Source organism: Herpailurus yagouaroundi, unplaced genomic scaffold (genome assembly GCF_014898765.1).
Source record: "Herpailurus yagouaroundi ecotype Mexico unplaced genomic scaffold, PumYag 205, whole genome shotgun sequence".
Lineage (NCBI taxonomy): Eukaryota > Metazoa > Chordata > Mammalia > Carnivora > Felidae > Herpailurus > Herpailurus yagouaroundi.
Genome location: NW_024412436.1, coordinates 2,123,641 through 2,134,387, shown reverse-complemented (window position 1 = coordinate 2,134,387; position 10,747 = coordinate 2,123,641). Strand labels below are relative to the sequence as shown.

The 10,747-nt window shown below is 46.5% G+C and overlaps 1 protein-coding gene across 1 annotated transcript in view; it reads left to right on the top strand.

Moving 5' to 3' along the window:
- The first annotated feature begins 226 nt into the window (after positions 1-226).
- Positions 227-10,747, top strand: part of FMO1 (flavin containing dimethylaniline monoxygenase 1) — a 31,822-nt gene continuing 21,301 nt past the window's right edge. The window contains exons 1-2 of the mRNA XM_040451713.1: positions 227-342; positions 6,223-6,359. Of these exons, the coding sequence (XP_040307647.1) occupies positions 6,228-6,359 (132 nt within the window). The 5' untranslated portion in view covers positions 227-342; positions 6,223-6,227. The remainder of the gene's footprint in view (positions 343-6,222; positions 6,360-10,747) is intronic.

The following is a 10,747-nucleotide window of genomic DNA, read 5'->3' as shown; positions in this document are numbered from 1 at the left end:
ATTTGCTCCCTTTGAACAGTGAAGTTGATGAACAGTTAAGATGCCGCTGTGACTCACTAAGTTAATTTCTATTCTGCAGGGTGAAGTGTGAGTCTAAAGGGCATAGCACCCACCAGGCAATGTTTTTCTCTTAGCATGATTGTACCATTAATCAAGTTAAAATGTAAGCAAAGATTAACCTTAGGTCCCAAATTCTGCATAACATTCCTTATCTCTTAGACCCAGTTCATCCGGACCCAGGGCCTGCTAGGACAACATTGGCTTGTGCTCATCCATTTCAATTCCTGCTGGCTCCAGAGTCCAAACTATAGTGGGGACCATGGGAATTCCAGGTACATTAAAGTAACTACAAAAAGTAAGTAGCCAGATATAATCTCTGATTTCTTTGAATTAGGGAGGTGGGACCCAGATTTTTTTCTGTTTTGTTATTGTGCTTCAGGACTGAATTACCTTCCATTTGGCACAAGTTGGGAAAGATAAGTAACCCCCCTTTGGCATCTGAGTTGTCCTTTTCCCGTTGTTAAAAGTGCTCCATTCGGGGCGCCTGGATGGCGCAGTCGGTTAAGCGTCCGACTTCAGCCAGGTCACGATCTCGCGGTCCGTGAGTTCGAGCCCCGCGTCGGGCTCTGGGCTGATGGCTCAGAGCCTGGAGCCTGTTTCCGATTCTGTGTCTCCCTCTCTCTCTGCCCCTCCCCCGTTCATGCTCTGTCTCTCTCTGTCCCAAAAATAAATAAACGTTGAAAAAAAAAATTAAAAAAAAAAAAGTGCTCCATTCTATGCATTGTGACAAAGTTTCTTGAGTTTCTATGGTCAGATCTCTCTTGTTAACCCACTCCCACATGAATTCACTATAACTCTCAAAGGTTTTGGAAATCTTTTATAGCTACCCAGTTTAATGTCTTCTGATTTACAGATGGTGAAACTGAGTCTCAGTCCTTCATTATTTCTTCATTTCTCCTCCAGCCTAGGGAAACTCTGTGGCCTTGTAACTGACCAGATAAATTTAAATCCTAGCAGAATTTTTCTTATGTGGTTAGGAATGGGCTTGAGCAGGCGAGGAACAGCTGCGGGAAGACAGGAATCACAAAGCACGGCTCTGCTCTGACTTCAGTTTCTTACCAGCTTGTGCTCATTTGTTCCCAGGGGCCAAGTAGGCACCTTCACCCCTCCCCCAACTGCCATCCATCCAGCTAAATCTACTGTCTCTTCTTAGTCTTGAAATGCATGGCCCACTTAAGGACATTATATCATGGGGCACCTGGGTGGCTCAGTCAGTTAAGGGTTGGACTTCAGCTTACGTCATGATCTCATGCTTCGTGAGTTTGAGCCCCACATCGGGCTGTTTGAGCCCTACATGGGGCTGTCTGCTGTCAGCACAGAGCCAGCTGTGGATCCTGTGTCCCTGGCTCTTTCTGCCCCTCCCCCGCTCATGCGCGCGTGCATGCGCACTTGCACGCGCGTTCTCTCTCTCTCAAAAATAAAATAAACATTAAGAAAAGGATATTGTATCATTGTGCACTCAGTGCTGGTATCCAAGCACTTTCTGTGTAGTACTTGCTTTTTTAACATTGCAACTGCCGAAAACCCAGCTTTGCAAAAATATGACATCATCTAACATAACACAGCCGTAACTGATATTAAAACTATCAACTACCCATCAGCTTTGCTCAGAATTCAACATACATGTGTTTTCCTGGATATTTTAAAATCATTCACAGCACCTCTGCACACCATTTGGGGAATGGCAGGTCCAGCCTCGTGTTCTGATATTAGCTCCCAGTGAATATTCGCTCAGTTAATTTTTTTTTTTTAAAAAGGATATACTGTGGTGAATTCATTCATTTTACCCACCAGGAAGTCAACTCATTGCCAAGTGTTTATGCAACTACTAGTACAGACCAAGTGTGCCACTCACTATAGAAAATAAGACAAAGGAGGGCACCTGGGTGGCTCAGTCGGTTAAGCGTCCGACTTCGGCTCAGGTCATGATCTCAGGGTTTGTGAGTTCAAGCCCCACGTCACGTTCTGTACTGATGGTGTGGAGCCTGCTTGGGATTCTCTCTCTCCCTCTCTCTCTCTCTCTCTCTCTCTCTGCCCCTCCCACACTCATTCTCTCTCTCTTAAAATAAATAAATAAACCTTTAAAAGAGAGAGAGAGAGAAAGGGAAAATAAGAAACGAGTCAAAGGAAATGCTCCCACTTTAGGCAAACATATAACCTTGAGCAGAGAGAAGATTAACAGACCTGATCCAGTGAATCAACACCGAGATAGTCTCCTCTTGTGGGGAACATGCTATTTCCTGTAAGTTTCAAGCTCACTGGGGAGCTGGGCAGTCGTAGAGGCGTCCATCGACCGTCTCTGGCTGCTACTTTTGCTGCTCCCTGTCTCTAGAGCTCATTTCCTTCCCTCTTCTGCCCACTGGCGTTCCTTTCAAACTTCAAAACCTGAAGCAACTAGTATTCCTCAGTATTGCTTTCCTATCACCCCAAAGTCACAGTATGAGCCTCTTCCTTCATGCTCTTATTGCAAGGCGTACATAAGACACGACTCTGTCTTAGCACGTGACACAGAATACTGCAATGATCTATTTATCATCCTGACTTCCCCGCCAGAGGGAAGCTACTCTAAAGAAGGCATCACACCTTATTCATCTTTCGTACTCCCAATACCTCGCCCAGGGCTTCGGATCACAGAAGCCCCTCATTGAGTGTTTGACCGCTAGACTAATCCATGAATGAATCGTGGAATCTGAGTTAACAGAATCCTAAAGGGCATTTGATTCCACCCTCTCCATTACCTACTACTCTCCTACTTACAATATTTCCAAAAAATAATCTTACAGACTCTGCACAAATATCAGAGCCTGAAATGCTGTAAAGTGCTTATATGGAACTAAAATTTGCCTTCATGTAACGTCTTCAGTTCCACCATTTCCCATAAATCTAATCCTTCTGTTTGCAACGATCCTTCAAATGCTTAGGGGCAAATGTTTACAGTACTGGGTCAGGCCCTTGGACTAAGAGTTGATATGGTTATCCTTTTTTGCAAAGTGAGCCCAAGGCAGTTGATTTCCTTGCCCAAGGTCTCCGCAGTTACCTCACAGTGAGCCAGGTCCCTGGCCGGCCCTCCCTCTGACCAGGCTAACAGCTGGAGTGGATGCATTTCTCCTTCTCCTTCTTTCCCCTCCTCCTTCTCCTCTTTCTTCTCCTTCCAAAATTTATTATTGAAATATAATTGACATACAACGTGACGGGTCCTTTTCTTCTTATAGAACCAGTTTGGTGCTTTCATTCAGCAACATGTACCTGAAGCTACAACATCCTAGTCAAGGAAACATACACACTGGTTCTTGCCATACCAGAAGCCCATTTTTCCTCCATGGGACACCACCCTGGAAACATGGCAGAATATACACTGACTAGCCTCTCTCTGGAGAAGTTCGATCTCCACCTGCTGACCTCTAATCTCAGTGGAGCAATGCTAGACACATTTCCCCCACCTTCCTTCTCAATCCAGCTACTGCAAATGGCTCTGCCCTCTCCCCTTCCAAAAGGAAACTGCTTTGTTTCCTGGTCCCCTGCTGAGGGCATGAGTATCCCGTTATAATCAGACCTGCTGTCTTTACAGAGCCACCATGCTTCTGCACACAGCTGCAGATATCATAGTGATATATGCAATTCCTCTCTTCATTCCGAGAGTCATTTTTCCCATAATACTCTTGGGGCTCCCTGAGTGGCTCAGTTGGTTGAGCATCTGACTCTTGATTTTGGCTCAGGTCATGATCTCACATTTCATGGGATCAAGTCCCCCATATCCGGCTCCGTGCCAAGCATGGAGCCTGCCTCAGATTCTCTCTCTCTCCCTCTGCCCCATCCACCCCCCACCCTGCTTGTGTGCACATGCACTCTCTCTCTCTCAAATAAAAAAATAAAATCTGGTGGGTGGGAGATGGGTTTAATCAGAGAGGAGGTTGGTGAGGGATGGGTTAAATAGGTGATCAGGATTAAGGAGGGCACTTGTGATGAGCACTGGGTGTTGTAAGTGATGGATCACTAAATTCACCACCTGAAACTACTAATACGCTGTATGTTAACTAATGAATTTAAATAAAAACTTGAAAAAGAAAAAAATAAAATAAAATCTTTTTTTAAAAAGTGGATATTCTTCATTGAATGTCTACTATGTCTCACAAAAATGAAGAGCATGATGTCCCATTTTACAAATGAGGAAAGTGAGGCCCAGAGGGGATATTTTCCTATGCGCCAAGCTGATAGAGCAGGGATTTGAAATAGATGTGTCTGGTCCCAACACCCATATTCATTTCATTACATCAGCTATCTCTCTAAATGTAGGGTCATTTTATTTCTCTAGGACGCAAGGCAGGGAAAATTGTATGAGGTTGTGTTTCTATGGTATCCATTAGGATCTAGAGCGTGACTTCCCCTAAAGGGGACCTACCAGCTCTCTCCCAGTAAATCAGAGCTAGTAGCTTCGGGGAAGAAACTTTTACATAACACCTGAAAATAAATGGGCCTTTCCATTTCATTCTAGAACTATTTATTGAGCACCTGTTGTATTCTGTTCCAAGGACTTCCCTGGCCACAGAGGCCCCAGCAGAGAGTAAAGCAGATGAAGTCTCTATAGTTGAGCTATTTCTCTCAAAAACGAAAGATGTATGTCCAGTTATGTGGAAAAAGCTCATCTGTGCAACGAGAAATCTGTGCAAATGTTCAGGAAAACAATGCCTTTGGGGGCACTTCTTACATTGACTCTGGGACCCATGCGCTTTCAAAACTCACTAAAGTGAGGAGATACAATTGTCACAAAAATGTATTAGGGAACAACTCTAAATCACATGATTCACTGTTAAATGTGGATGAACTGGCCAAAACGTATAGGAATTAAAAGAGCAGAAACTTACTAATGGGAAAGGCAGAGGAGGACACCAATTTTGGGAAATGGTTTCATAGTTATAATAGCTTATATTTATTAAGCATTTGTTACATGCCAGGAACAGTTCTAAATCATCTGACGTCTTGACTCCCTTGATTCTCACCAAACACTACAAGGAAACTACCACTATTTCCTCAATTTTTATGATGCACAGAGGGGTTAAATAACTTGCCCAAGATCACACGGCAGTGACTGGCAGAACTGAGCTTTAACCCAGGCAATCTGGTCTAGAGCCTGGTTGCTTAACCAATACACTATATTGCCTCTCAGCATTCTTGCATGGCCTGGGGACATATGACCCTCCGCCTGTGCCAATGGGGACAGGGCCATGTTCCCTGAGCTGCATCAGTATCTGAAGGGGAGAGGAGGGATGAATGTCCACACAAAGCCTCGCACCCTCACCCTTCCCCTGGCAGCCATCCACTGGCTGCAGATAGGAGAAGGATGGGCAACCGAGCTGGGACCTTGCGGTATGCCAGGGGCTGGGACTCTCCCAGGGCTGCCGTGGCACCTGCAGTGGCCACAGGTCTTGGCTTCTAGTCCCAACTCCGTTCCACCACTGCCATGTGGCCTTGTCTCATGCCACCACGCTAATCTGACCTCCAGTTTCATATGTTTATTTAAAAAACATGTTAGGGGCACCTGGGTGGCCAGTTAAGCTTCCAACTATCGATTTCAGCTCAGGTCATGATCTCACGACTTGTGAGATCGAGCCCCACATCGGGCTCTGCACTGACACTTGGGATTCTCTCTCTCTCTCTCCCTTCCCTGCTTGTGTGCTCACGCTTGCATGCTCTCTCTCTCTCTCTCTCTCTCTCTCTCTCTCTCTCTCTCTCTCAAAATAAATACATAAACTTAAAAAACAAAACATGTTTGACCAGGTGATTCTTTCTGGTCTACTATTCTATGCCATTCTGGGACCCATGAAGGGAAGCCAGAGGCAGCAGCCCCATCCTGAATGCAAAACTCTCCACGAAAGGGTCTAATTCCAGCCACTCTGCCAGAAGCCACAGTCTTGACAACAAATGTGCTAACATCAGGCACGAGCTCCGAGTGTAGGCGCAGGGGCTTACGAGCACAGGGTTAAACCAGGGACCTGAACATTTCTCTTTTTGCACTCACAACACCAGAGGCCAGCCACAGAGGGATCAAATGGAGCAAATTTCTTAACCTCCCCGGTTCTGTTTCCTGGTTGGCTAGAGCAGCCAAGCTGGGGTGGGGCTTTCACTTGTGAATAAAAGGCTCAGTTTTGCTTTCCCCTGCACCAGGGAACATGGCCAAGCGAGTTGCCATTGTGGGAGCCGGGGTCAGTGGCCTGGCCTCCATCAAGTGCTGCCTGGAGGAAGGCCTGGAGCCCACATGCTTTGAGAGGAGTGACGACCTCGGGGGGCTGTGGAGGTTCACCGTAAGTAGGGGTCTCAGCAGCTGTGCGATGTGTCTAATGGATAAGGCTGGACGGTGTGAAAGCATTTCTCCCAAGGCTGCTCTGGGGCAGGGGGATGAGTTAGAAGCATCTGCTGAACAGTGGCCAGGAGGGTTAATGAAATTGTTAAAAGAAAGAAGCAGGACACAGCCTGAGCTTGGGTGGGGAGTGTGGAAGCAACCCTACAAACTTTATCTAAAGCCGGGGCGCCTGGGTGGCGCAGTCGGTTAAGCGTCCGACTTCAGCCAGGTCACGATCTCGCGGTCGGTGAGTTCGAGCCCCGCATCGGGCTCTGGGCTGATGGCTCGGAGCCTGGAGCCTGTTTCCGATTCTGTGTCTCCCTCTCTCTCTGCCCCTCCCCCGTTCATGCTCTGTCTCTCTCTGTCCCAAAAATAAATAAACGTTGAAAAAAAAAAATTAAAAAATAAATAAATAAATAAGAAAAAAAACTTTATCTAAAGCCAAGAGGAAGGAAGATGCCCACAAAGGGTGGGAGAGAATGGAGTGGCTGGGACAGCCAGGAAAGCCCGGAACAAGGGGAGCAAGAGCCGGGGGGGGTGTGAAGTGAGGCCAGAGGCTGTAGTGTTTGGGGCAAGCATATGAACCCAGCAGCGCAGGGATGCTGGCCTCCACCTGCTGGGCGGAACTGCTCACCTTCTTTTTTCCCCAGTCCTGCTGCCCCTGACGTGAAACAGCGCAGGGCTCGCTGGATGATGAGCTCTATACTCAAGGTGCTGCTGTCCAAGCAATGCCAATCTATGCCAAGAACAACCAGAAGTAAAGAATGTGAGTTAGGAGCCTTTTTTCCCTGAGGCAAAGAAAGTAATACCCTCAAGTCTCAGCAGGGCTACCGTCCAGACTGGAGAGGAGAATGGGGTGAGGAAGGAGAAGAGGGGACTCTACAGCCCACCCTTGACTGGCCTGGGCCAAAGGGGATCGTGGGGGCACTGCTGGGGCCACTGAAACCCTTTGAGTCCTGTGGCTGGGCAGGGAAGCATTTGCATTAGAGTTCCCAAGCCTCCTCCTGGCCCTCCTTCTCTAGAGCTTTAAACATGCTGATGAGAAAGCTGTCGGGAATAGTGAAAAGGAGCAAGGTGTCAGACGCCCGGGCCTCAGAGCCCATAAGGGGCTAAGAGAAAGATGCGGCACTCCTCTACCCTAGAAGAATGGAATTTGGAACTGGAATAAAGGATTTCCTAACTCTGTGAGCAAAGCTCCCGAGAGGCCAAGGCTGCTGGTTAGTTGCAGTTCTCCTAGCATAGGTCCGCTTGGCCCACATAAAGAACTGCAGGTGTTGAAATGTGACCATCGATACATAGAAACCTCCTCCAAAGGCACTAAGTGAAAGAGCACATCTGTTTCAAAGTGCATACTTTCCATTAGGACAGCAGAAACCTAACACCCCTGCTGTACCTCTCCCCTCCTGTGCCCACTGAAGACCTTGCTAGTCAAGCATGATACACTTCCCCTGATAAGCCTCAGAATCCTTCTTAACACATACTCAAGATAAATAGGACTAATCTATCACAGCTGGGAGTTGGCTTGCAAGATGAAAGTTCCCAGTTAAAAGGATAAATAGCAGAATTTCAGTCAAAGCCAAGGTGAGTCCAGAAAGAAAAAAAGCCCAGAGACCTGAGGATACTGGACAAAAAAAAAAAAAAAAAAAAGCACCTTATGTAGGTCACAGACACTTAATTATTCACATGTAAAAATCACTGATCTAAGAATCAAGAGAAATGAGTTCCAGATCCAGCTGTGCCCAACTGGCCGTGTGACTTGGGCAGGTCAAACACCTATGCATGAGCACCGTGGGGGACGCAGAAATGAGAATAATACATCAAACCCCCAGGCTGCTGCCAGGGTAATGAGAAGAGAGTAGGATCCTACAAATTAGACACAGTGCTGTGGGTATTTAAATGAGGTCAGGATTGGGGCACCTGGGTGGCTCAGTCAGTTAAGCGTCCGACTTCAGCTCAGGTCACAATCCCACGGTCCGTGAGTTCGAGCCCCACATCAGGCTCTGGGCTGATGGCTCGGAGCCTGGTGCCTGCTTCCGATTCTGTGTCTTCCTCTCTCTCTGCCCCTCCCCCGTTCATGCTCTGTCTCTCTCTGTCTCAAAAATAAATAAACGTTAAAAAAAATTAAAAAAAAAAAACTTAAAATAAATAAATAAATAAATGAGGTCAGGATTGTATCCACTGGAGGAAAGTCAGGGAAGGCTTCATGGGGGAGACGGTGTGCGATGGAAAGATTTCAACAGGCAGACGAGACTGAGTGGGAGATTACAGGGAGGAAACCAGTAAAGAAAAGGTACTGAGCAGGCTTGGAAAATAAAAACAGCTCATTGGTGTACGAGGCGTGCGTAAGAAATAATGGGAGGGGATGAGGGTGGCTGAATTTTCTGGCAAGGTATTATTTAGAAAGCAATCGATAATGAGGAACGCAATAAAGGAGGTACTTTTTATTAGTGTATCGATTTGCTTATGTTGGCATGATGGGAAGACCCAGACATGTTTACAGGCAAAGAGAAGCTACCTGGACAGGGGAGGTAGGGGGGTGGGGGAGACTATTGATTACTTGAGCCCAAACTAGAACAAGATCCTACAGACAAGGGAAGGGGTGTCGTTGTAGGCCCAGCAGAAGGGTTTGCCTCAGAAAGGTGGAGAGGCCTCGATCCCATCAGGAAAATACGACCTCTGTGGAGGATAAAGGAGTGGGAGTGGGGAAGGGAGGGGGGAAGTAAGAAAAATAGAGAAGGTCAGGGAAACCTATCTCGAAGCACATGATAGGGCATCGAAAGGATGGCAAAGAGGATAATACAGCAGAAGTAGCCCAAGTAACAAGTCCTTCCAGCCCCACTGCTTGCTGTCTTCAATGAGAACACAGAACCCAATTTGAAATTTAGATAAAAGCTCGGGCACTGGGAGCCAGGAAAACCACCCCACCTTCATTCAGGAGCCCTCTCTTGACACAGTGGCCTCTTGAGATAACTGTACCACCTTGAGATTTCTCGAAAGCCTGAGAGAAAATCCCTCAACTAAGGTGCCCTTAAAGGGACCTTTCAGCTCCAACATGCTATGAGCCTTCTGAGTCTTTCTAGAGGCATCCCACTCTCCTCCTACCTCAGCGCACGTGCACATCCGCACACAGGCTTGGTTACAGGGTGTCTCTGTCTCTGCACTCAAAGCAAGTGGCCAACTCAAAACTTGCAGATTAAAGTGTCTGCTCCAGGGTGCTGGACTCTTGATTTCCGCTCAGGTCAGGATCCCAGGGTCGTGGGACTGAGCCCCATGTCAGGCTCCACGCTTAGCATGGAGCCTGCTTGGGATTCTTTGTCTCTCTTCCTCTGCCCCTCTCCCCTGCTCTGTCTCTCTAAAATATGAATGAATGAATGAATGAATGAATAAATAAATAAATAAATAAATAAAATTTTAAAATGAAAAAAATAAAGTGCTCGACCAAGGGCTGTGCTTACCAGAAAGCCCATAGGGGATCCTTAGTTCCCCTTCTGGGCATCGGGGATCACCGGGCAAAAATGGACAAGCCATCTGCAGAAACCCAAGACAACACATATGGAGACTGCCTCCATTTCCAAATAGGGAGACACCCCCAAAGATTATAGAGATTAGAAACCACTGCGCTTAATTTGACACTCAGACACCCATTTCTCTGGCCTCTTCCAGCTACCATAGCCTCAAGCAAAGAGGAAACAAAGGTTGCAATGGAAAAGAAATGGCATCATTCCTTGGGGTGGGAGACAGGTGGTGATCTTTAATAAGAAATAAATTGGTAATAATTGGGATACGTTGGTAAAGAGCCCACTTCTGTCCACTAACTCAAGTGGGGGCAAGCGAGATGTATGGAAAGTCTATCTTACAACCAATTCTCTTAGGCTCCTAAGAGGGAAGGGAGGCTTAGGGCAGTAACACCATAGGTTGATTACTTCAATTATAAAGTAACATTGAAATAAAATGTGAGGAATTGTCCCATCACTCAAAATGAATTTTACTCAGAGAATTTTAGTATAGGAAGGGATCTTAAGGGATAGCCTTCCTATAGAACCACACTGACATTATCTAGAGGAAATTATACTATACTGGTAGAAACACATTCGGCTTCATCCTTCACATCCCTGAAACATATTCCAGGGCCTACTAACCCTCCCAGAATGATGTTCTGGCCTCCAGTGAGACTCCAACTCTCGCTAGGGAGAGGAGGAGACAAAGAAAAACGGATTCTGGCTGCTCAGAGGAGAGGAAAAGAAGGCAGTAATTGTTCTTGGAGAGCAAGATGTATGAATGTCCTGTACAAAGAGAATGTCTCTATTTAGGAGTGACTTTTATTATCATTTTACATTTATTTTTAATATG